This window comes from Doryrhamphus excisus, chromosome 10, assembly GCF_030265055.1.
Source record: "Doryrhamphus excisus isolate RoL2022-K1 chromosome 10, RoL_Dexc_1.0, whole genome shotgun sequence".
Lineage (NCBI taxonomy): Eukaryota > Metazoa > Chordata > Actinopteri > Syngnathiformes > Syngnathidae > Doryrhamphus > Doryrhamphus excisus.
In genome coordinates, this window is record NC_080475.1 from 18,133,258 (window position 1) to 18,158,220 (window position 24,963).

Genomic DNA, 24,963 nt, shown 5'->3' on the forward strand with positions numbered 1-24,963 from the left:
TTATATCATTCTATTGCTCGACCTTCATTCAATGTTTGTAACAGCCTGATCCATTCTTACACCAAATAATAAACAAAACACTCCATGTTATGAAATAATATATTAGATAAACGAAAGCCATCCACTTAGCCCGGTGTACTTTTTGAGGGGTGGGGCCTTTTTAAAAAAAATAAAAGAAAGAAACACACCTGTGTTTGGGGCGGTGTCTTCAGCATTTCATGAATTAATCGCGTCTCCATTTTCATCCGGAGGCAGATGATAGGTTTGAGATAAGGCTGCCGGGGTGCTGGATAGTGGCTGGGTGAGTAGGGCATTCCTAATGATTTGAGTTGATAAGTAAGTTGCGTTTGAGGACCGTCGGAGAGCAACCGCCTAATAGTGTGCTCTGTTGTCCAGATGGAGCCGGTGTTGACGCTGGAGTCAAGCTTGTGGGTTGGAAATAAACGATACCGAGGCGTGCTGACTGGCTGGAAATTCAACTGGACCGAGGTAGATAAGAAGAATCGCGATAAGAAAACAAGTATGTCACCCTTTCACTCCCTGAAATAACTCAGAATACTATATAAAATGCCGTAAAACATGTGCAGTGACAACCACGTTTTCCCATTAAAAGTAGCTGTAAGATAACTTGACTTTGGTAAAGACTGAATGACAGGGACAGGTTGCAGTAATTAAACTTAAAATAATAACTGACGACAGAAAACATGCAGAACAAGTTGAACAGCATGAAAGTGAAGCAGTCTGTGTGTGCTGTGTCAATAAGCTGCATTTCATAAGGGTTATCTCAATTATCTCCATTCCACCCTGTCATCATAAATTATTGACAGTAAATGTGTGTATGTTCCTTTTGGGATGCTGAACGGAGGTTTTAATGACTTTGGTTTGAAAGAAAGAAGACTTTGTGACACATGTTTAACACCTTGGATGTAAAAAAAAGATAGAGAAAAGGGTAGTTGGGATTTTTTGGACATGAAGTTGTATGACACCCCCATAACCAGTGAAGTCCGTCACCAGCGACTCTCTCTCCCCTTGGTGTCATGAGCCCAGTTCTGGTGGGATTTGGGTGCAGAGGAAAGTAGTTCCAGCTAGTTGCTGGGGACAGTTAAGTTAAGAGTTTGGCTTCTCTAAACAATATGCATATCCCTTTAACACAGCAGTTTGACCAATACTTTTTGCAAGTTTTTTTTTGTTTGTTCTGTATGTGTCAGTTTCAGTGTTTGTGGCGGACATCGTTGGTGTGGAGGATGGACAGGTTTACATCCTGCCCCACAAGTCTGCAGTGGACACAGATAAAATCTTCACCGGTGGGTTCAAGACTGTTTATTTGTCACTTGCATAACTGCTGTAATATGGCATTCGATCTTCTTCATTCCAGGCGTAATGACCCGCATAGCTGCTGATTTTTTTTTAAATTTTGCTCATCATTCCCAATCCTTATGTGAAACATAAACACATATTTCGTTCCCTTTTCTGTGCAAGACTGAATTTGATCTTTTCCTGTTTAAATTTATCCCGGGTGCGTTCTTTCAGCGCATTCTCAGATGTAACGTAACATGCAGCTCCAGACGTTCTTCAATTTTAAAAATGGAGGCCAGCAATCGGCACTGGACTGCTGCGGAAAGTTTGTTTTTGATCCAAACTAATTTCAAGACTGGACGAATGTAAAACTGGCAATACAGAGTTATTCCAACAAGTGAAAGAAAAACTCGGGGAAGTCGGTATCACATGATGTTGATGTTTACACTTTACTGCACATACCCCATTGACTATTCGGTGGAATATTCCTTTCCATGGATACCATTGTTTTCGGAAAAGTCATTCGAAAAGATTCCATTTGGACAGAGGAAAAACTCCTCATGTAAATGTGGCTAATGACGTTCGTTGTTTGCTCGCTTATAGTAACTTGTTTTCTTGTGTTATGATGCACAGAAAAGGGAAAGAAGTGCAGATCCCCTTTAAAATGCTGCTTCAACAACAAACAAATAGTACAACAAATCTTTGTGAAGTGAAGTCTTTTGGCTTACCTCTAATTGACTAATTCATTGTTTTTTTGTGTCAAACATTTTTCCACACTGAACATACAGAACGGCATGTATCAGCAATATCAACAAATATGGGTGGAAATGAGTGGTATCAGCGTGTGTTAAGACATTGCAACCCCCCCCCCCCAAAAAAAAAAAAAAACTTAGCAAGAAACAAAAAACAAAATGTAGATGGCAGGCAAAATGAAAACGTACAACCTCGTGCTAAGCATTCACTGCTGTCATGGAACTAGGTAAAGACAGGTTGCCAGGTCCCATTGAAATTGGCCCTTTGAGCTGCTAACTGAGAATCTTAACTTCTCTCAACCAAGGCCTTACATGATGAGCCATTGGATGTGTGTCGGCGGGGCCAGACCACTCCATTTAAGCAGTCGAGAAGTAGTCGATGTATGTCGAGATAATAGAGTCCAGAGAGACGGAAAATGATTTAGGAACAAAGACAGGGAAACATTGGAATAATTAAGTAAACTTTGGTGACCACTGTTTGAGGGAAGTTTTAACCTGGTTTTGCAGAGGGATGAAATATTTTTCATAAAGGTATTCAAACTTATGAGTGACCTCAATACTGCGCCTCACTGTTTACCGGGAACAGCTTTGTCTGTCTTGTGGATGTTAATTTTGTATACAGACGGGACTGAATGTGCTCAACAGAAATAGCACTGAGCTTCAGGGATTTATTGGGTTTGGAATATATAGTAAAAGATTGTCAGCGTCGAGGGAGACCTTATGTTTTATTACACCCCTATTGATGTCCAAATTGCCGGTGTTATGCCTGAATGCAATCGCCAGCAGCTCAATAGCTATGTCAAAAAGAATTGGACTCAGTGGGCAGCCTTGGCGTGTCCCACGTTTGAGACTGAAAAACGATATCTCCACTCAACACGGCCAAATGCTTTTTCAGCATCAATAGAAACAATACACTGGTATTCAGTCGTTATTCAGCCATATAGAGTACATTGAGGAGGTTACAGATATTGGAAAACGAATTACCTTGATCGGTGGATATAATGTGATGAAAGGCTTCTTCCAGTCCTAAAACTTTAGCTAGGATTTTACCGTCCGTAATCAAAAATGTGTTGGGTCTTTTTCTTTGTTCGATATAAATGTTATAACTGCTTCCGTCAACAAAGGTAGAAGAAATCCACGCTGGTGAGATTCAAGTAGAACGTCTGCAAATTGTGTTGAAAGGGGTTTTGAAAATTGTTTATAGCATTTGGTAGATTGCATTGAGGAAATGTCTTGAACTATTTCTGCCTGGGTTATCGGAGCTTCTAGTTTCTTAATCACGTCTGATGGAACAGGAGAAATGGGTAGTGGGCTGAGAAATGTACTAATTTTCACCTAATCCCCATCAAACTCAGAGTAGTATAATCGAGAGTAAAAGTTCCTAAAAGCATTATTAATCTCAGTGATTTCCCCATTACCAGAACTTTCATCTTTAAGTTGTTTGGCTCTGCGTCCCTTTAGCCAATCAGCGAGTAACTTCCCCGATTTCTCCACATGTTCTTATATAAAACTGTTTTACTTTTTTATTTTTTAAGAGAATGTTCGGTGTCAGGTGAGTTAACAAAAGGTCGAATTTGATTTTGAGGCCAATCTTTTTCTTGTAGAGCTCTGGGGTCTGGTGTTGGGTGTATTTTTTATCAGTGTCGCGGATTCCAGACAGAAGGGCTGATTGTCCTTTTTGTGAGTTCCTTTTCATATTAGCTGTAAACAAAATTATTTGGCCTCTCATTGAGGCTTTGAGCGTATCCCAGACTGTGAGCGCTGACATGTTTGGTGCCGGAAAAAGGAAATCTGTTCCTCCATGAACTTAATAAAAGTATCACCCGAGAGAAGTGTTGAGTTGAATTTCCAGTGGCTTTTGGGTGGTGTCAGAATTCCAGGAAAGTTCATTGACATTAGCAAAGGGGCGTGGTCAGAAACAACTATTGTTTGATATTCACACAAACTGATCTGGGGGACGATCCTGTCATCTACAAAAAAATGGTCGATCCTAGTGTAGGTATGGTGGACATGGGAGAAGTCGAAGTCAACCCCCTAGGATTAGGAATCTTGGGTTTAGCTGGGGGAGCTTAGAAATATCCGTTCAAAAAGGGAACACTGGGAGTGTAGATGTTAGCATGATCTTATTATCACATACTATTTAATAATGAGCTTATTATCACGTACTATTTAATCAAAAGACCATTTTGTTTCCAGAAAATTTTCAGTTTATTACATGTATTATATATATTATATCTATATTTATCACATACTACAGTATTAATTGGCCCTGTACCCTAGAAACTGTCCATGAATGATATGGGAAAATGCCGAAAATGATACTGTGTCAAAGCCCAGGGCAGTGATACTGATAAAATATAGAGTTTAACCATGTCCGGTATCAGCCCCTGTAGCTGTCCACTCAGAGCGCGCTGCTCTGGTATCGTGCCCGTGAAACAACATCAGAGAACAGCACACGAGTGCTTAGTGCCTAGTGCTTCTCCAGTCACCAAAAAACCCAAACTTGATTAATGGAACTTTAATTGTCAGACATTGATAAGATAAGACTGTTGATAAAATATTATTGTTGAAATATTTTTGCAATTGTTGTGTTTACACTGTTTAGATATAATACATGTAATAAAGCTCATGATTAAATAGTATGTGATAATAAGATCATCACATGGTTTGTCTGGTATCAGGCCCAGTATCATACCATGTGATAACCTATAAATATATATATATGGAAAAACGAAAGATATAATACATGTAGATATAATAGATATAAGAGTGTCAACCGCTGACATGTTGACAGAGCACAGACGGCAGCAAAACAAACGCTGTGTGTTCACGCTCGTGCGCTGTTCTCTGATTGGTTGTTTCACGGGCACGATACCAGAGCAGCACGCTCTGTGGTGGACAGCTACGGGGGCTGATACTGGACATGGTTAAACTCTATATTTTATCAGTATCACTGCCCTGGGCTTTGACACAGTATCATTCCGGCCTTTTCCCATATCATTCATGGGCGGTTTCTAGGGTACAGGGCCAATTAATACTGTAGTATGTGATAAGTTTTGAGATAAAAAGATGGCCGTTCCCCTTGTTCCCCGTGTTTAGAGTGCTTGGAAAATTGCAAATGGGTGTTCTGTAGGAAAACAATATCCGCCTTTAACCGTTAAAGATGCGTGAATACCTTTTTCCTTATGACGATATTGTTCAAACCCTTAACATTCCAGCTCAGAATATTAGCCTGTCTAGCCATCACCATCCACAAAAAGATAATGTTGAGAGGGTAAAGATAACCTTAAACACGTGCCTACATTAAAAATAACAGATCCCCCACCCATCCCTGTACACACAAACGGTATAGCACCAGCTGATGTTGAGGAGCTCACCATAGAACATTTGCTTCACCTCTTTGTAGGTTTGTGAGAGTTCTATTCAAACATCACGCCCCCTTTATTTCATCACCAATGAGCGTACTGATTGCAGATGTACTTTGTCAATAAAGTCAAAGTAGATTGAATAGTTCACAAGGAGTTCTCTTATTTCGTTAAAATAATTTCCCGTCTTGTGAGTGTGCTTCCTCACTGTAATATTACACATTAAGCAGGGACAGCATGGTTTTAATATCCATCTTTAATTCCCCTCCAGTTTTCTATGTGAAGCGTATCAGACGTAGGGGGGCTAATGGTGTGCTATGGAGACTGAGCCGGACCCAGTTTAGCTGTCCTAGCCGTGCCCTCAGAGACCAGTGGACCAAACATCTAAGAGCTGCTCTCAAAACTCACAGTAAGGATGCCAATTTAGCCACCAGGCTGATTTAGGTCACAGTCACAAAAGTGAGTATACCACTCAGATGTATGCAAATATTTTATTTTATATATATAAAATATATTTTATATATTTTATTTAGCTTGGATAGATTGTTGTAATTTTTCAAATTTTCAATCCTCTGAAAATTCCACACACAGTCATGAATGTCTTAATTGCTAGCAAGAATAGTGAGTACATCTCTATGTAAAATTGTACTGACTGTGCCCAATCGGACGTCGTCTTCTCCCAAACTGCATACCCAAGAAAGATAAGGCATTGTTGGTATCCACACTAAATATTGCTACTTTGGGCACAATTTTCACAAGAGGTGTTCTCTATTGAATTGCCAGTGTGTGTTGATTTATTTTGTGGGGGACGGTAAATGTACACGGTTATCCAAGCTGTACACTGTTGACAATGTTTGAAAGTGTTATTTCCTTAGTGGTGTCCAATGAAAATAGATAATAAAATATTTGCAGATATGTTTAGGATGTACTCATATTTGGCATGTACTGTATATACTGTATTGTATTTGAATCCTTCTCCTTCATAGGTCCTTTGCGTCCCAGCAGTTTATTGGTGTTTATTAACCCATTTGGAGGGAAGAAGAGAGGAAGAGACATATATCACTCTCTAGTGGCTCCTATCTTTGAGCTGGCTGGCATCAGCTGCCATGTTATAGGTACGAAATATACTATTTCATGTTTTATAATCGTTCTACCAGGTTTGTGTCATGCTTATGCTTCCTTTCATGCCTTGTTAGTAACTGAGCGGGCAAACCAGGCGAGAGACCACTTGCTGAAGAAAGACTTGACGGGCTTTGATGGGAAAGTGTGCTCATTTTTTAACCGTACCCGAGCAATGTCTGCAAGCACAACCTCTGTGTTTGTGTTTTTACAACAGTGTGGTGTGTGTGGGTGGGGATGGCATGTTCAGTGAAGTACTCCATGGTGTGATTGGACGAACACAACAAGAGGCTGGCCTCTGCGAGAATGATCCTGCTGTGGCATTACAACCTTGTCCGCTTCACATTGGCATCATCCCTGCAGGTGGTAACTAACGTTGGAAGTCTTTGCCAAAGCATTCAAGTCGAACTGACAGCAGTGTGTTGTCCCCGTAGGCTCCACAGACTGTGTGTGTTACGCTACTGTGGGGGTGATCGACCCCGTCACTTCAGCTTTGCATATCATCATTGGTAGGTACGAAACAAAGAAGAAATAGGACACCTGTTTCTATAAATAAATACCGGTAGTCGTGGGTCAACAAAGTTGTTGTTAAGCCACGGCAAAAAGAAAAGTCAAATATTTAAAGTTAAAAATTTTATCTATCTATCTAGTGTCATTTTCACTTTAAGTCAAAATTGGGCATTGAGTATGACTCATATACAGCCTTAAGTGCATACTTTGTATATGTTTGTGTGACCACTGGCGTCTTAAACCTGACAATGTTTCTGCAGGGGACTCTCAACCTTTGGACGTGTGCTCAGTGCATCATGGCAACACTCTGGTGCGCTACTCTGTGTCCCTGTTGGGCTATGGCTTCTATGGTGACGTGCTGGTAGAGAGTGAAAAACATCGTTGGATGGGGCCTCTCAGATATGACTATGCCGGTATGGACTTTGGGGACACACAGTATATGTTTTTTAGTTATTTTTTAAAATAACTAAAAAAACTTATACTGCGTGGGCTGGGAAGAATGGGAGTTCTAAAATAGAGTTGCTCGTCTGCACCATATTTATTTCTTTTTACCTCATGTACAGTAAGTGTAATGGCTACATGTAACAGCACATTTGTTTGTATAGCGTGTCTTCCTAGCCCTTTGATAATACATTGGTTACAACTTTTTGGCCTTGGAGTTTTGCACATAAGCTAATTGCTGGTCCCTTTCTGTCCAGGCACGATGGTATATCTGAACAACAGGAGCTATGCAGGCATAGTTCAGTTTCTGCCAGCTGACCCACTGCTTTCCAGCCCCAGGGACAAAACACGCTGTCTCGCAGGGTAATAATGCACATATCAAAGAAACAATTGTAGCAGCTGGGATTCGTTTTCGTTCTGCCCCTTCAGTTGACCTCATTTGTTTAATATGAGCGAATGTAAAGAGAAACAGAAGGCTCGTTATTATTCAGTGTGTTACAGTAACTGTTGCCCCTGAGCAACAGGGGCTCAGGTGTTGCATGCAGGTGATTTCAAGGAAAGGTGAACCGTTACGGTGCTGCTGTACCTGGTTGTCATGCTCTGTCTTATGAATGGATGTCAAGGTTGAGTCCATCATTGTCTCATATTTCCATCCTGTGTGTGTGTGTGTGTGTGTGTGTGTGTGTGTGTGTACGCCTGTGCACGTTCAGGTGCAATGTATGTTCCAGGAGCACAGAAAGACTTTTCCCACACACTCCAGATGCTAGCTCGCTCTACAGCTCCCACCTCAGCCAGATCAGTGGAGACTCAGATGGTAAACACACACAATATCAAACACATCGTAATTATGGTTCACGTTTGTTGAAATCTGTTGACTTTAAACTACTTCAACCTGAAATATAAACCTAAACGGCCCTGTGTGGAAAAGTGACTGCCCCCTAAACCTAATAACTGGTTGGGCCACCCTTCACACCTGCAATCAAGTCCTGTGCAGGACTTGTGGCCCTTGTGGCTTGTGGCCCACTACTGGTGTGTTCTTCTGCTACAGAATTCTTAGTTTATTTCATCTTGAGGTCACCAACAGCTGGCAGAACATTCTCCTTCAGGATTTTTTGATACACTGCAGAATCCATGCTTCGATTTGTCAGAGAGCAGTAAAATAGCCCCAGACCATCGCACTACCACCACCACATTTTACTGTTGCTATGATGTTCTTTTTCTGAAATGCAGCGTTACTTTTACACCAGATGTAATGGGACACGCATCTGGTCAAAAAGTTCAACTTTTTTTCTCAACAGACAACAGGTATTTTCCCAAAGGTCTTCGGAATCATCGCAATGTTTTCCGGGTAAAATTGAGACAAGTCTAAGGCTGTGTTCGAAACCGCATACTAACTACTACTCATACTAACGCTTTGAGTATGCAGTGTGTCTACACTGTTGAGTATGTATCGTCAGCTTACTACTCATACCCAAATTACCCAGGATGCAAAATGTACCGTGCCGCCCTAGGAAGAAGCAAAGCTTATTAAATCCTCAAAATTGTCAAAATGACAATGACATAATGGGTACCATAGTCACCATAGTAACATGTATTCAAAGAGTTTAGAGCGAAAGTGAAATCAGCTTCAGCCTGTCGATTTCAGCTCGGGTAGGAGCGCAATGCATTGTGGGTTATCATGTAGTACGCTGTAGTGTAAACGCTTTGCATACTGTCTGATGGATTGGGTATGCAGTATGGAGTGTGGATAGTATGGGCATGGAAGTATGTAATAGTAGTATGTAGTATGCGGTTTCGAACACAACCTTAGTGTTCTTTTTGTTCAGGAGTGTTTTTTATCTTAGAACTCTGCCATGCAGGCCGTTTTTGCCCATTGTCTTCCTTACGGTGGAGTCATGAGCACTCACCTTAACTGAGGCAAGTGAGGCCTGCAGGTCTTTGGATGTTGTTGTGGGGTCTTTTGTGACTTCTTGGATGAGTTGTCGCCGCGATTACCCAAATGGGGCAATTTTGGCTGGCCAGCCACTCCTGGAAGATTCACCACTGTTTTCGACATTTATTAAAAATGTCTCTCAATGTGTTTCGATGGAGTCCCAAAGCCTTAGAAATGCCTTTCATAACCTTTACCAGATTCTCAATCACTTTCTTTATTGTTCCTCAATTTCTTTAGATACGTGCACACACACATGCACATACAAAATATGTATATGTACACGTACAGTGTCTGTGTGTATGCATATATATGATATTATTATGTATATATATTAGGGATGTGAGTCATTTGGAAGTGAGCCGTAATAAAAGTTTGGCATGGCTCAAAATGCTCAGTTTCAAAAGGTGTGGTAAAACCGTTTCTTTGTGACATCACAGAGAGACGGACTTCCTTATATATAAACTATCTGTGTTTTTCTTTAATGTACCTTTGCTTTGCCTTAAAATGTTTGTGCTAATCAGCCATACACTTGCTGTACTGTTTACCCTGAACTCATCAGCTGTATAAACACGTATAAAATTCCAATATTGCTTCTGTTGCTGATGTGTTGTGTGATATACCGTGACAATGTAGTCTGAGAGCATGTTTGCCTTTCCACTTCATCATGTACTCAATCATTATTGGAGGCAAGTTACTTTTAAATGTAGGAATTTTTAACCTGCTTCTAATGTCCTGTCCTAATCCTTTACTGTTTACGCTACAATGTGTCTTTGTGTCTATTAGGTGACTGGGTGAGCGTGGAGGGCAAGTTCAGGTGTGTGTCTCTCACTTGTATGTCCTGCTCGTGTCCCAGAAGTCCTCTCGGCCTCTCTCCATCCGCTCACCTGGCAGACGGAACAGGGGATCTCATCCTGGTGTGGGACACTCACCCACTGGCGTTCCTCCAGTACCTCTACAGGCATACAAGCACACAGGACCGGGTAAGGTTGTATATTGTGTCATGACAATGAATATGGTTATGAATATGGTTATATGGTCTTTTCCTGTTGTATTTTTTTTAGTTTGATCTGCCGTTTGTGGAAGTCCACCGAGTGAGGGCTGTTCGCTTCTCCGTCTTGTCTCATGAAGAAGAGGACGCATACAAGGAGGTAGGAGAGCCAACTGAAGTAGAAGCAATAGCAGCAGAAGAAGAGGATGGAGGATATGTGGAGGACATATGCAGGAGTGGATCTCAGCAGCACTTCACAGAGAAACTTGGGGGACGTCCAAAGGCAACATGCGCCCCCCTCTGTGGTCTGTGCTGCAGGAAAGCCCCCACTTCGTCTGCGTGGAACTGTGATGGAGAGATTCTACCGTTTACTGATATCCTCTGCAGGTTAGCTAATAGCTAAAACATCCTTATGCACCGTTCCTTCTGCTGTCTGCTCATGAAGTGTTGTCTGTCAGGATTCACGGACAGTTGGTACGACTCTACGCCAGAGGCATAGAAGATGCAGCGGCTAAGCACGGTTGCAACGAGAAACTGGTGAAAAGTGAAAGACGATGACAAATAGGGTCATGGCCAGGGGAAAAGGGGACGGGACAGAATGAGCATGGACTGAAGAGAGGTAACTGTAATGTTTTTTTTAAGGATTGAAATAATATACTATGTTCACATGTGTGAATTTGTTGTCACAATAAGATACTCCGAGGTTTATTTGCTGTTAGTTTTGAGTTTATGTTTGTATTTATATGTTTCCTTGGTGTAAAAGTCAATAAAAGATAACTATTTACCATTGTCGTATACTCATGCAGTTTAATATGATCCAATGCAATATGCTCATTTTTTGATTGACACCATCAAAAAGGTATTTATGTGTTAATTGAATACACCATAATCCAAACAAAAGTAGTTGAAAGAAGTCAGAGTACAGCTTGTACGGCAGTTTTTATGTACTATCTCCCGAAAATGAGTCAACACGCATTCATTCATTCATTTTTTACCGCTTATCCTCACGAGGGTCGCGGCTGTGCTGGAGCCTATCCCAGCTGTCTTCCGGCGAGAGGCGGGGTACACCCTGGACTGGTGGCCAGCCAATCACAGGGCACATATTGACAAACAACCATTCCCACCCACATTCATACCTATGGACAATTTGGAGTGGCCAATTAACCTAGCATGTTTTTGGAATGTGGGAGGAAACCGGAGTACCTGGAGAAAACCCACGCATGCACGGGGAGAACATGCAAACTCCACACAGAGATGGCAGAGGGTGGAATTGAACTCCGGTCTCCTAGCTGTGAGGCCTGGGTGCTAATCACTCGCCTGCCGTGCAGCCAACACGCAGCCATTATTGTCGAAATAATTTCGGTCTTGCCTCCAGTCAAGCATGGCTATGGTAGAATAATGATCTGGTGATCTGGTATAGGCAAATGCTAAGCACATTGTGGCCTCAAGGGAGCGCCAAAGAATTGGAAAAATTAATTTGGCTGCAGCAATTGAAAATGTTGGTAATTGAGTATTCTACTGAAATTTTTGTTGATTAACTGAGTCGGAAAAAAACATATTTTGCTTGGTTAAAGAGCAATAATACATTTACAAGAAAAAATCACAAAATAATGAATGACCAACTGGTTTAAAAACCAATGAATTAATAAAGAGGAGGGGATTCCTATTGTGGTATCGCAGTGCCGCGTTGCAACGGATACGCATCACGTTGTTTAGCCACATTTTCTGTCTTTTTGACCTTTTTTTGTCTTTTGTTGCTTTCTCTAGCCTCTTCAATCTCCCTGCATCTTCATTAGACAGCCAAACTGACGTGCACCAATCACGACTGTGCTCAGAAGTGGTTGCAGACGGCACGCGTGTCACACGTCATCCGTAGCCCGACGCAGCACCACACACAGCAAAAGTTCCTCCTGCGCTAAAAGAGCTACATAGTGTCTGTATGCTCCCAAATCCGCACTGAGGATCCGTACTCATCCCCAAATTTTGCCCACACTTGCAAGTAAATTGACCCCGGTGAGACATTTTTTGTGGCAGGTTTTGCACTGTGCAAAACATCTATCACAAAGACGGGAAGTCCCACACACTGCAGACATGCTTGTTCTGAACGTTGTTTCAAAGCAAGTATCGGACTATATCGATACTGTGCTTTTCACTGATAATGGCCGATACCAATCGGTGGCCGATCAATCAGAGCACCTCAAGTTTCCCCAATACTGTTGCTCTAGAAAAGGATCAATTATAATTCTTATAAAACCTATTATAATTCTTCCACTTTCCCGACCTATGAATGTCATGTAAATGTTGTAGGGAGTGGAGGTACAGGGTCTGGAATGGAATAAAAGTAGAAGTCCATTGAAATACTGGAAGATCTAGTGAGCTCTCTGTGCGAGTCCACATCTCAATACGAAACACAGAAAATGAGCATAATAGGTCCCTTTAAAAATTGCTGGTTTGTACGCCAGTGTGTGCAATGCTTTGTGGGTAATACAGTGTGAAGCAAGTCGTGTAGTGTAGCACCACCCGCTGGTGAAATGTGGGCAGTGACGATAACATGCTGTTGCAGCAGGAGCGCAAATACAGTATCGCTCGTCAGGTAATAACTGCACCTAAAAAGTGATGCTGAGTCGCACATAATCTGAACGAATTCAAGTTAAAGTTCTTTATTTACAAATAAGTTGCATTCAGTTCAACGTTCTTTGAAAAATACATGTGTTCAATTAACATGTTTTGTTTTTTTTGTCCCTTGTTTACACTTGGAATAGCTGTTAGCATTGAGCCTCACCCTTTCACTACCACAAGCGACCGGACCTGCCATCTGAGACCACAATGCGCGTCATTCCCGACGTACGCCAACTTACATTAAACACAGCAGCAGGCTAATCCAGGCATCTAACCCCATCAGCATTTTGGCTCTACATGGCCAAATAGGAGAACGTTTGATGGTATATTTGCGGGATCTCATCCTCCTTGAGAAAAAATGAACAGTCAGAGAATACAGCCAGATTATAACTTTATATTAATCATTGTTATTAGTTGTTGTTAATTATTATTTGTCTAATGGGTCACTTTCTCTGTTTGGTTGGAAACGCCAATAAAGATGAGATGAATGAGATAGTTGAAATACCACTTTGTAAATATTGGTCCAAAAGAAGGAAATCCAAAATTCAGGACAAGGGAGCAAAGGAATGAAACAATAGAAATGAATCCTAATTCATTGTTTCTCAATGATGTCACAAAAAAGGAAATTATTGATATTGTCAATAATAGTAAAGCAAAACATCAACTGATTGTAATGGAATCCAAATGGAAACTATAAAAAGGGTAATCAATCAATCAAAGATCTGTCTAGACCAGATAAAACTATCAATTAATCAACTAAACTTTAGTTACATTTGGAGAAACCGAGTTCACTATATCAAAAAATCTGAAACTATGAAAGAATATAAAGAAGGCGGCCTACAAGCAATTGATTTCCAATGTTTAAATGCTGTCTTAAAGATAAAATGGTTGAAATCTTTTGTGATGGATAGAAATAGTATTTGGTTTTGTCTCCCCAGAGGTTTATTTGAAAAAAAAAAGTCCTTAAATACGACTACTATATGAAAAACGACCCATAAAGTTGTCATCCTTTCACAAACAGGTTCTATTATGCAAAAAACTGATGTATAACCATAATTTTATGCCACACCAAACACCCATCTGGAATAATAGATAAATATAATATGTAATAAAGAAAATCTCTCTTTTCACAACACTGGATGGATAAAGGTATTTGGTCAATATCGCATCTTATGGATAATCATGGATAATCAGGGCAACTGGTTTTCATATGAAAACTTCTGTCCAGCTCATGGTATTAATTGCAGAACATCTGAATTTAATAAAGTATTCAAAGCGATTCCTTGATTTGGAAAGTCTGCTTCCTCCTAATTTACCACTACTCTATATAAATGAACAAGATTTTCTAAACAAACTAAATCATTTGAATAACACTCTATATCCAATACGTTCAAATAGAAACTCCATTATACACAAGTTCTCTGATGTAGAGGTAAAAAATGAAGGACCCTATATCTAACATTCCCCGTAACATTCACCAAAGGTGACACAAGTACATTTTAAGATCTTTTCTTTTGTGTGTGTTTACCTTGTGCCTTGAATGTGTTTGAAGTGATAGTATAGATTAGCACATTTGTATGCTTTTATGTTTTCTATATTCGTTCCTAATTAAAAAAAACAAAAACAAAAACGAATATACTTCCTGTTTGTGGTGCTGGGTAGGTCTGTATCCGCTTCTGATTGGTTGCTTTTGCCTTTAGCATTGCATGCTGTGTAATGTAGTTATTTACCTGTCATTACTCATGGATTTCTATGTGCGGTGTTACTACAAAAACTACAGTACACGACAATACTTTACTGGTTGTGATGTTTGATATGCTTACCTGGGCTACCTATGTTGTTGTTTATGGATGTATATTAAATAACTATCTACATGTTTAAGTTACCGTAGCCTTTATATTTTCAGGTCCACAACCTGTTATTTGTGGAGATAAAAAAATCTGTTGAAAAATAAAATAAAATAAAAATCTACAATGAGTTATAACAGCGTGTCCTATCCTGGCGACCCCTTTCTGTGGGAAGAAAAGAAAAGAAAAAAAAACGAACACAGCCTGTATGGATATATGGCACAAGGTGGGATGAAAAGTCAACTGAAATCCCAACTTTCCTCAACCCAAAACCTTTGTGTTAATGCTGCCACCTAGCATTGCAAAAGAAGCCTTCCTCCCTATGAGATCTATTGAGAATGTTACTTAACTGTCAAACGTACGTTCTGACAGAGCAGGTATAACAGCGTCGTCACTTCACCTTTCAGGTTCTTCAGAAACATTTGACACAATGGTCAGGAATGTTTGTCGCCCTCAGCACAATGGTTGATTACATTAGAGAGGCTCAGATCAAGTCTTTTGCTTTGGTTACAGTGGAGACTTTGTAACAAGTCATCTCCAAACAACAGATGTGGTGCAGGGCGGTGGAGCGTGGCTCGCCCCACGCAGTGGTAATTTGGTAGACTGGGCAGCGCCAACATGGGTGTGATGGCACACCAGGGGAGGTGTCCACATTTTCAGCTTGGCGCAGTGACAATTTCGCAACAAAACAAATGGTGCCCTGAAAGATCACCAGCTCTGTCCTGGTCTATTGTTGGTGCAGGCAAAGCGCACCCTGCGCTGTGGTAAATTGGCTGACAGTTGCACATTACACACGTCAGCAAAACCTCACAGGCAGGTTTTTCAATGCAATAAACATTCACAGCAACCCCAATTTAATGTAATCATCTGAACTGGCATGTACATTTTTGGATGAATTGTCCATCACATCTGATGTCACCCATAATGGGAACTCAACCTGACGGCAGCTGAAAGTATGATGCCAACTATCCATCCATCCATTTTCTATGCCGCTTATCCTGTTGTATTCTGTGCTAAACGATGCCAAAGATTCAGATAATGAGGTTTGTGCATTTGGAAGGTAGTCCTGAAAGAAGTTCCGGATGGCTCAAAATGCTCGGTTTCAGAGGGCAAAACTGCTCCTTTGTGATGTCACAGAACTTCCATATATGGGCGTATCTGTAAGCCTGATAAGCACTCTGCTCTCCCCCAAGCTTGCTACTTGCTAGCAATTCCTAAAGACACCACAATCAGACACAAGTGGTTGGAGTTCCTGATTCCCTACCAGCAAAAGAAATGCATTTTAATATGTCAAAGTCATTTCACACTGGACTGTTTAGTGACCATGGGCCACTATGCAGCTGGACTAGCCGATGCCTTTCCAACAGTACTTGGTCATGTGGACCGAGCAAGCAGTAAATAACAATTTAACAGTGTCCGAACTGTGAGCAAAAGCGTTTCCCACCACAATTAGTGGCCACATTTGTTACCGATGCTCCACCCCAATACTGGCAGTAGGTCTCAAACAGCAAAGTATAAAAATAATTTAAAACCAGACACCTCATATCTTTCCCAAGGTCAATTGCTGTCTTTCACCATCTTAAAGCCATCCAAATGGCTTGGCTCTTCTATTATAAAACCATTGTGTATCCCTGAGTCAGTCATGGCGGGGTCCTGCAATGTCATGGAGCTACCCATTGCAACCAAATGCTCCTCGCTCCGTACAAAGTCAAGTATTCAGCAGAACGTTTCAGCAGAAGAGGAGGTCAAGTGAAGCTCCACTGCTGGTAGAGGTCAGCGGCATTACATTTGTCCATCTGAATAGTGCTTCCTTTCAGCTGTAAACATTCTCCGCTGCTGGGATTCTTCAAAAGGTTCTCCTGAAAAGGCCAAATTGTACAGATATCGATTGGCTTTTGAAGAATGAAAAATAAAATGAAAATGAATTGAAGCATGAAAACAAGGATTGAAACAGCCAACCTTTGTGAAGATCCACTCTTGTTGTGGCGATAAACTAGTGCCCTTCCCGTGCAGCTGACATTTCTCCATCTTCACGGGCGCCGGATGAGGCACCGCATGAAGACACAGCTCCTTTCCGATATTATGACGCAGTTCCTTATTGGAAGTATACTCAAAGTACTGTAGAAGACATAAACAGATTGCTCAGCAAATCATCTCCAATTCTGATGTCTGCAATTAGATTTCTGTGTGTACCTGGTTGCCTCCCATGTTGTGACAACTGTACATGATAAGGGGTTTTCCTCCAGTGTTCTTTTCACCGGTATCCAGGCAGGTTCTAGATCCCGCGTTCCGTATCTGAAGCGACAGGCACAATACATGACATGTAGAGCAGTGGTTCACAAAATTGTACGCTGATACAGTACCCATTCAGCCATTTGAAGTGAAGCTATGTACCCCATCTGTCACAGTTCTGCTCCTGTTTCCAGGTTGCTAGTCCCTGCCTTCTGGTTTGTGTTTTCCGTGTTTTCCAGATGCCCTTGAGTGGGCTGGAGGCGGGAGGACTGGGCACACCTGAAGCCCATCAATTCTACTGCCCACTTAAGGCCGCTGCTTGTTGCAGATACCTGCTAGCCCTCTGGCGCTTAGGTCAGCCCAGCTCTCCCTAGCCATCCAGCCAGCCTCCTGCAGTACGCTGGTTGTTTTTCCCTAGCAGTGCCCAGTGGTGAGATTCTGTTGTTTCCTTTTTACCTCGCCACCGCCTTGTTTTGGTTCGGCAACCTCTTGGAGGTTGCCTTAGATTTTTCAGATTAAAAGACTGTAAGACTCCACCCCTTCTTGCCTTCCTCTGCATCTGGGGCCCAACCCTCGACACACCGTGACACCATCACTTACAAAACATTAACCTTTATATCTTAATGAACTTGAAATATTGAATATTTACTAACTCATTTGCTCCCAAAGATGTATTGTATTATGTATTATAATAATAATACATATTATGTATATGTATTATACTGTTTTTTCACCCCGACAACTGTCCCACTTTTACCTTTTTTGCACTAGAGGCAAAAAGAGGTGATGATGCAACTCCATAATAAAAAAATAGTTTTAAGCTGGAAAGATGGCCACAAAGTGGAGAACTGCCTTTGATAAGAAGTTGGCCTGCAACTTTCCGATAGAAATACTGTACATTAATAAATACATGATGCACAGCAACCAGGAAGGGAAAAGCCACAGAGTCTTGGGGCTTTAAAGAGATTATGCAGAGAGGACATTTGAAGGCATTCACACGCGTGCACACACAGTTCAGTTGCTGGAGCTTATCCCAACTGTCTTGGAGCGAGAGAAGGGGTACAATCTGGACTGGTGGCCAGCCAATCACAGGGCACATATAGACAAACAACCATTCACACTCACATTCATACCTATGGACAATTTGGAGTGGCCAATTAACCTAGCATGTTTTTGGAATGTGGGAGGAAACCGGAGTACCCGGAGAAAACCCACACATGCACCGGGAGAACATGCAAACTCCACACAGAGATGGCCGAGGGTGGAATCGTACTCAGGTTTCCAAGCTGTGTGGCCTGCGCACTAACCACTCATCCACCATGTAGCCTTTTCAAGACACTGAATACACAAAATAATTATAAATAATTTGTCAATGAACCACTTCTTTCTCCTTTCTGCTCTGTTTTCCTTGCATCGTGAGGAATTTGGCGCAGTTGTAATTGTGAGTGTTATGTTTTTTTTAGGCTATAGAAAACACCACTTACTGCTCCATACTTGACAGGGATTTTATCTGGAATGAAAGCTTCTGGGTAGACATTGTTTAGGTACCAAGAGAAGTTCTTGCACTGCAAGTTCTCTCTCAGTTTTAGACGATCAGAGATGTCTCCATAGGTGTGCTACAACAAAAACAGAAAACATTGTTATTTGTAAAATATGTATGACTCTGTGACTCCCCACACTGACCTCTCTGGCCATGGCAGCAGCCATCTTGTTCCGACGATAGAAGATCTGCTTGTAGTCGTCCATCCACACTTCGGCCAGGCGCACTTGGTTGCGAGTGATCTCTGTGCCCTTAGGGAAGGTGTGCGGGCTCTTGGTCCGGAAGACATGGCCCACCACAGAACAAGAAATGATCTCCAGCTGACCACCACACTGCCACACCTGTCACACACAAAAGCAAGACAAATGTTTTTATGTTTATGTAAATTCATGCAAAACTAAAAGCAAACTAAAAGCATGTTGTGCTTCGACAGTGTTTCACTGATTTTACAAATATCGGAATAAAAGATCAGGAAAGTGAAAAATATCTTTGAGTGAAAAATATCTTTGAGAGAGTCATTGCTGCTGAAGATGTTTTGCAGACTGCTCATGCTGCTTGTTCAGAAATCAATGGAATGTGCTTTGATGGATCGCTAACTTGGGCATACTGAAGCCTATCCCAGCTATCTTCGGGCGAGAGGCGGGGTACATTCAAACAACCATTCAAACAACCATTCAAAAACATGTTAGGTTAATTGGGTTAATTAACATAATGAATCCAATCAACCTAACATGTTTTTGGAATGTGGGAGGAAACCGGAGTACCCAGAGAAAACCCACACATGCAGAACATGCAAACTCCACACAGGGATGCCCGAGCGAAGAATCTAACCTGTGTCTCCTAGCCGTGTGGCCTACACGCAAACCGCTTGATTTAGTATTTTCAAAAATGCCGCTGTACAAGTGAGCGGTTGGTTTGTCAGGTAACAGTCGCCATAACAATCGCTCATCTTCATAATTCCCTCCCATACCTGCTTCCATTGCTCTTATTTCTAGTGAATTTGTCACATATTTGTTGTTTAATGTGTAAGGCGGGATAAAATGACTGACCCGGAAGGACATCTCCACATTCTCACCGCCCCAAATCTCCATTTGGTCATCATATGTTCCGATGTGTTCAAAGAAGCTCTTTGAGATGGAAAATAGACCGCCGGCAAAAGTGGGTGTTCTGAAATGTTCACAAGTAAAAAAAAAAAAAAGATCAATGGCTCCAATGAGACCAGGGTGGAATCAGTCTAAGATTATCATCTTACTTGACAGGATAGGTTTCATCCTTGCGCAGATCACGGGCATCTGCAGGGATGGGCTCCCAGCCAAACCCTAAGCTCCAGTCAAAGTTTCCTCGGTTGTAAGCACGCTCAGTCGCAGTGGGCTTTCTGAACGCGAACGTGTTGAGGTCAATGGAGGCGATGTGAGGACTGACCACAGCGGTTGGCACTTCAACGATACGGCGAAGCAGCGGCTCTAACCAACCATGGAAACACTCACCTGAAACCGCACAATGTCGTACTTATAAGAATGTGTCACATGGAACCATCAGCCACCAAGGGTGCTAATGCCGCTGCTCGTTCATGTGGTTATTTGTGTGAACTTGCTCACAGTGTGCATCGAGGAAGGTGAGAACTTGGCCCTGTGCGACACTAGCACCCAGCAGCCTGGCTGTGATCAGGCCCTTCCTCTCTGGCTGCCTCAGCACACTGACAATCTTGAGTTCGCGTACAAACTCCTCCAGGTGGCTCTTCAGGTACTCTGCGGGAATACAGCATCAAAAAGTTGGCCTGGCGGACGCTCATTGTTGACGCCTATTAAAAGTAACAACGGCAGTGGGACAGATGACGCATTCCATCAACCAGGGAGTGGTCACATAGTGAGCAGAACATTCACACACCTCTTTGGAACAAATATTTAACCAACGTACTGAGTAGTTTTTAGTAACTTTTCCTCAACCTATAGTCATGGTTTTATTTTATATGGGTTTATTAAGTTACACTTAAATACACCACAGTTCCACATGTCCAAAAGGAACAGGAAGAAACTAAGCTTATTTACTTGACACTCACTATATGCGTTACATTAACGCTCAATTTGGACTCTTAGGAAAACCAATCAGACTGCACTTCCGGAATAACAAACAAAAAACAGACTGTGTACATATATTTATACTGTTTATTTTGTATATTATGTATTTTCATTCTTGTTTTATAGATGTGTCTACACCTACTTCACCAAAACAAATTCCTAGTATGTGTTTGATCATACCTGGCAATAAACCATTTCTGATTGTGATTTAATCTGACCCCACATCCATTTCACATCTGTTGCAGTACATTTATTACTTCCTGTATTCCATTTGTGATTTTTTTTTACTACATAGAACAGTGATAAGGTAACATAACAGTTTAGTAATGTAAGATGTTTTTTCACTATCATAATAAGCAGTAATACAGTGGTATAAAAAAGTTTGGGCACCCCAGATCATTTTCAGGATGTTCCTTTGTAAAGGACTGGTTGTTGGGATCATCCATTCCAGGTAAATATATCATATAGCAGACCAACACAGGGATAGATGAGAAGGGAAATGAACTTTATAGGATTTACAGAAAGTCTACAATCATTATTTAAACTAAAGTAGGCAGGTGGATACATTTGGGCACCCTTGTTGTTTTATTGGTTAGAATACCTTTAACACTAATTATTGGAACACAACATTAGTTTGGTAAGCTCATTGACCCTTGACCTGCATACACAAGTGAAGCCAATCATAGAAAGGGTATTTAAGATGGCACCATGGTAGTCTCAAAACAACTGTCACATGACCTGAGAGCAAAGATTGTTCAACATCATGGTCTAGGGCAGGGGTCGGCAACCTTTACTATGAAAAGAGCCATTTCACCCACTTGCCCACTAAAGAAAAATAGCCTGGAGCCGCAAAACGTTGTATGTTTAAAACAACATTGGAGGGAAAAAAAAAGACGAGTTGGAGTACTCTTGCTAGTACTGGAGATAAACTTTTGTTTTTAAATGAGCTCTAATTTATTTTTTAGAATCGTCAAATAACTCATTAATAATAATTAATAACTCAAATAACTCAAAGTATTACTCATTTCCCTTCATGTTAACCTGTCAGAGAGAACTGGATAGCATCCTGTCTGCTCATTCAGTCACCAGTCAGAACTCAGTCAGGATGCATTCATGGTCTCACACAAAGTTGGATTTTTGTAAACTCATAACAAAGACGTGCATTTTCACCACACGGGTGCTAAAAAATATTCAAGCATTGCAAAGGGAGCCGCAACAAAGAGGCTGGAGAGCCACATGCGGCTCTGGAGCCGCGGGTTGCTGACCCCTGGTCTAGGGGAAGGATACAAAAGCTAGCTCAGAGATTTTAGCTGTCAGGTTCCACTCTGAGGAACATAGTGAGGAAATGGAAGACCACAGGAACAGTTCTAGTCTGGAGTGGCAGGCCAAGTGGCAGGCCAAGAACTATTGAGCTATTCTGGGAGAGTCATGAGGAAGAAGCCTTATCTGATCACATGCCACAAACGGAGTGGCTTGAGGTATGCTAAAGCACATTTGGACAAGCTAGCTTCATGTTGGAATAAGGTGCTGTGGACTGATGAAAGTCAAATGGAGTTATTTGGACATTTTGAGTTATTTGGGCTGTGGACATTTGGAGTTATTTGGCCAGTGCAGGTACTGGAAATCTTCAAGTTGAAGGTGGCATGGATTCCAGTCAGTATCATCAAATTGTTGCCAACAGTCTTCAAGAATCAGTGACAAAGTTGAAGTTGGCTGGATACTTCCACCAAGACAATGACCCTAAACACTGCTCCAATTCTACTAAGGCATTCATGCAGAGGAACAAGTACAACGTTCTGGAATGGCCGTCTCAGTCCCCAGACCAAAATATGATTGAAAATCTGAAAATCTATTATTGCTTGGAAACCATCCAACCTGACTCAACTGGAGATGTTTTGGAAAGAGGAATGGTCCAAAATATCTTCAACCAGAATCCAGACCCTCATTGGAAGCTATAGGAAGCATTTAGTTTTGCAAATATTGATGTAATTTTTCTGTTGGGGTGCACCTGCCTACTTTAGTTTAAATAATGATTGTAGACTTTCCGTAAAGTTCTATAAAGTTCATTTCCCTTCTCAACTATCCCTGTGTTGGTCTGCTATATGATATATTTACCTGGAATGGATGATCTCAACAACCAGTCATTTATAAAGGAAAATATTGAAAATGACCAAGGGTGCCCAAACCTTTTTATACCACTGTGTATACTGTATAATAATCAGTGTAATAATGTATAAATACAAATAAGGTGAGACAGATACACATGCTCAAGACTCTTCTTCCTTGTATTTTACAACATGAACTGATTGTATTGTTTCTTGAATTCGTTTATCTTGGTACATTGTTTAAGTTCCTTACTTAATCTGTTCTACAATGTTATTCCACATCCTGAAATACTGTGTTTAGTTCATGCCTGAGGTCGTATTGTCTTCTCCTGTAGAAAATGACTGTATGACATTTTGGTTAATTAGTTATTCTTAGCGTGCATCATTTTAGCTGTTTGAAATGTTGATGTTGTTTACAACATCAGTGAGTTTTAGAAATAAATAATTTGTACAATCTCTATTATGGATTATCCTCATTGAACTTTTTTGCAGTACATTTAGTACGTGAACCTAACTTTTCTAAAATGACAACTTTATTTTGTTTTGTTTGTTTCTCATAATATGATGACTGAAAACTACTAAAAATGATGTTATTTTTCCTCGTAATGTTACGAGTTTATTTTCTTTTGTCTTCTTAGAGTACGAGTTCCTTCTCTTAATATTTTGACGTTATTCTCATAAAATGATTATGATGATTATGATTATGATGAAAATGATTATTCTCATAAAATAATTATGCCTGTAATTTTTTTTGTCATTGTTTTTATTCCCATAATATTTTGACTTTATTCTTGTAACATTGTTTCTCCCCAAACGAATTAAAAAAAATTAAAAAAACTGTATTATTTAGTTTGTCAGCCTACAAGTTTAAGAAAAGAAGCCACAGGCCCCACTTTGGACACCCCTGTCTTACTGCGTCTTCATACCTTCAGTGCTGGAGTCATCCACCAAGATGATCTCCTTGAGCAGGATGGCGGGGGATGTGTGCAGGACACTGTACACCGTCCTGAGTAGGGTGGACCACGCCTCGTTGTGGAACACTATAATAACACTGGTGGTGGGTAGGGGAGGACAGCGGGGAAACTTCTGCCCTACACATCTGGGGGGTGGATTAGAGAGAGAAAAGAGAAAATGCGAAAAGTCAAATGATTTGTCGTTCCTGTGTTGAGAGATTTCACAGAGTCTTAAGTAAGCAGAGCACTATCTAAAGTATACTCCAGATAATTCTTTAAGGAGAGGCTAAGTGTTCCACACTTTGACCCCTGAACTAGAGGGCCCATTTCCGTGATACAGATGAGCTGTCAATCATTTACCACCGTGAGAGTAGCCCAGGTCCGGTATCAACGGAGCTGGGCTGTGTCAGCACTGCTACTCTGCTTAGTGTAACGCTGATAAATCCAAACGAACAAAGCTCCTCTTACTCTGGAGGCCGCGTATCCGCGCCAAGGCTCCGGCTGAGAGAGATGCGGTCGCTGGCAAACTGGTTGAAACAGTGCTTGGTCATGCCCGTCTGCTTCTCCTTCTCCTCTTCTGGTGACAAAACATCCTTTTGAAATCCCTTCCCATCAGCCCCTGGGGCGTTGGGGTCCTGCGGTGGTCTGTCCAGGTAAGGCTTGAGCTCCTCCTTGCTGTAGAAGCCAGAAGGGCAAACAATGTTTTGGGTGGGCTCCACCAGGTCTGGTAAAGGAGGAGGTGGCGGAGCACCAATCTGGAAGTTGCCAATGTTGTTGACAGCCTCACAGACCATGCCGATCATCATGTCCTTCTTGTCCACTAGTTCCTGGAACCAGGGGTCACCGGAGGGTGAGGGGCCAGCATCCCTCTGCAGAACCACCAAGGCCACCATGAAGACAGCCCCCCCGATGAGAGCCCACTTCACAGGGGACATACGCCGTCGTGGTAGAAGACGCATGATTCAGCTCCTTCAAGGCTTCAGAAGAAAACTGATTTGAGGAAGTAGCAATCGTCAGTTAGCAACCGCTGACAGATGAGTTCAACCGCTCACGCTCTGCCTTCAGGTGTCATGGCAGCAGCTCCTCGTCCACCTGCCTTGCCTCCCTGTGGGACAAAGAGTGGGAGGTGGAGAAGAGGCAGGAGCACACCTCTCTTCAAGCAACACCTGCCCATATTGAGGCCAC

The 24,963-nt window shown here is 41.6% G+C and overlaps 2 protein-coding genes across 4 annotated transcripts; one reads left to right on the top strand and one right to left on the bottom strand.

Moving 5' to 3' along the window:
- The first annotated feature begins 192 nt into the window (after positions 1-192).
- Positions 193-11,171, top strand: zgc:158263 (ceramide kinase family protein). Its single transcript, XM_058083238.1, has 14 exons — positions 193-301; positions 397-520; positions 1,209-1,304; positions 5,685-5,822; positions 6,400-6,528; positions 6,610-6,672; positions 6,749-6,895; positions 6,967-7,041; positions 7,303-7,455; positions 7,741-7,846; positions 8,194-8,297; positions 10,200-10,396; positions 10,478-10,791; positions 10,863-11,171. Exons 2-14 carry the CDS (start codon positions 397-399, stop codon positions 10,960-10,962), a joined length of 1,746 nt encoding a protein of 581 aa, XP_057939221.1. The 5' UTR covers positions 193-301; the 3' UTR covers positions 10,963-11,171.
- Positions 9,788-24,958, bottom strand: galnt6 (UDP-N-acetyl-alpha-D-galactosamine:polypeptide N-acetylgalactosaminyltransferase 6 (GalNAc-T6)). 3 transcript variants are annotated; one of them, XR_009131742.1, is made up of 11 exons: positions 24,247-24,958; positions 23,752-23,924; positions 20,241-20,390; positions 19,895-20,129; positions 19,692-19,809; positions 18,786-18,983; positions 18,587-18,718; positions 17,064-17,165; positions 16,830-16,988; positions 14,552-16,729; positions 9,788-10,368 (listed from the first exon to the last, which is right to left on the bottom strand). XR_009131742.1 is itself a non-coding variant. In XM_058083237.1 (10 exons), exons 1-10 carry the CDS (start codon positions 24,735-24,737, stop codon positions 16,616-16,618), a joined length of 1,872 nt encoding a protein of 623 aa, XP_057939220.1. In that variant the 5' UTR covers positions 24,738-24,958; the 3' UTR covers positions 13,090-16,615. The 3 variants fall into 3 exon arrangements, 1 of the variants encoding a protein (XP_057939220.1); XR_009131743.1 differs by lacking the exon at positions 9,788-10,368 and adding an exon at positions 13,094-13,370; XM_058083237.1 differs by lacking the exon at positions 9,788-10,368 and having other exon boundaries at positions 13,090-16,729.
- Between the last annotated feature and the right edge of the window lie 5 nt (positions 24,959-24,963).

Excerpts from the sequence above, each read along its gene's own strand:
- zgc:158263 (XM_058083238.1), top strand. The coding sequence starts at position 397 with ATGGAGCCGGTGTTGACGCTGGAGTCAAGCTTGTGGGTTGGAAATAAA. Across the intron at positions 521-1,208 it reads GAATCGCGATAAGAAAACAA|TTTCAGTGTTTGTGGCGGAC; the intron begins GTATGTCACCCT and ends TGTATGTGTCAG. Across the intron at positions 6,896-6,966 it reads CATTGGCATCATCCCTGCAG|GCTCCACAGACTGTGTGTGT; the intron begins GTGGTAACTAAC and ends TTGTCCCCGTAG.
- galnt6 (XM_058083237.1), bottom strand. The coding sequence starts at position 24,737 with ATGCGTCTTCTACCACGACGGCGTATGTCCCCTGTGAAGTGGGCTCTC. Across the intron at positions 23,925-24,246 it reads GCGGATACGCGGCCTCCAGA|ATGTGTAGGGCAGAAGTTTC; the intron begins GTAAGAGGAGCT and ends TCCACCCCCCAG. Across the intron at positions 17,166-18,586 it reads TCCCTGTCAAGTATGGAGCA|ATACGGAACGCGGGATCTAG; the intron begins GTAAGTGGTGTT and ends CTGTCGCTTCAG.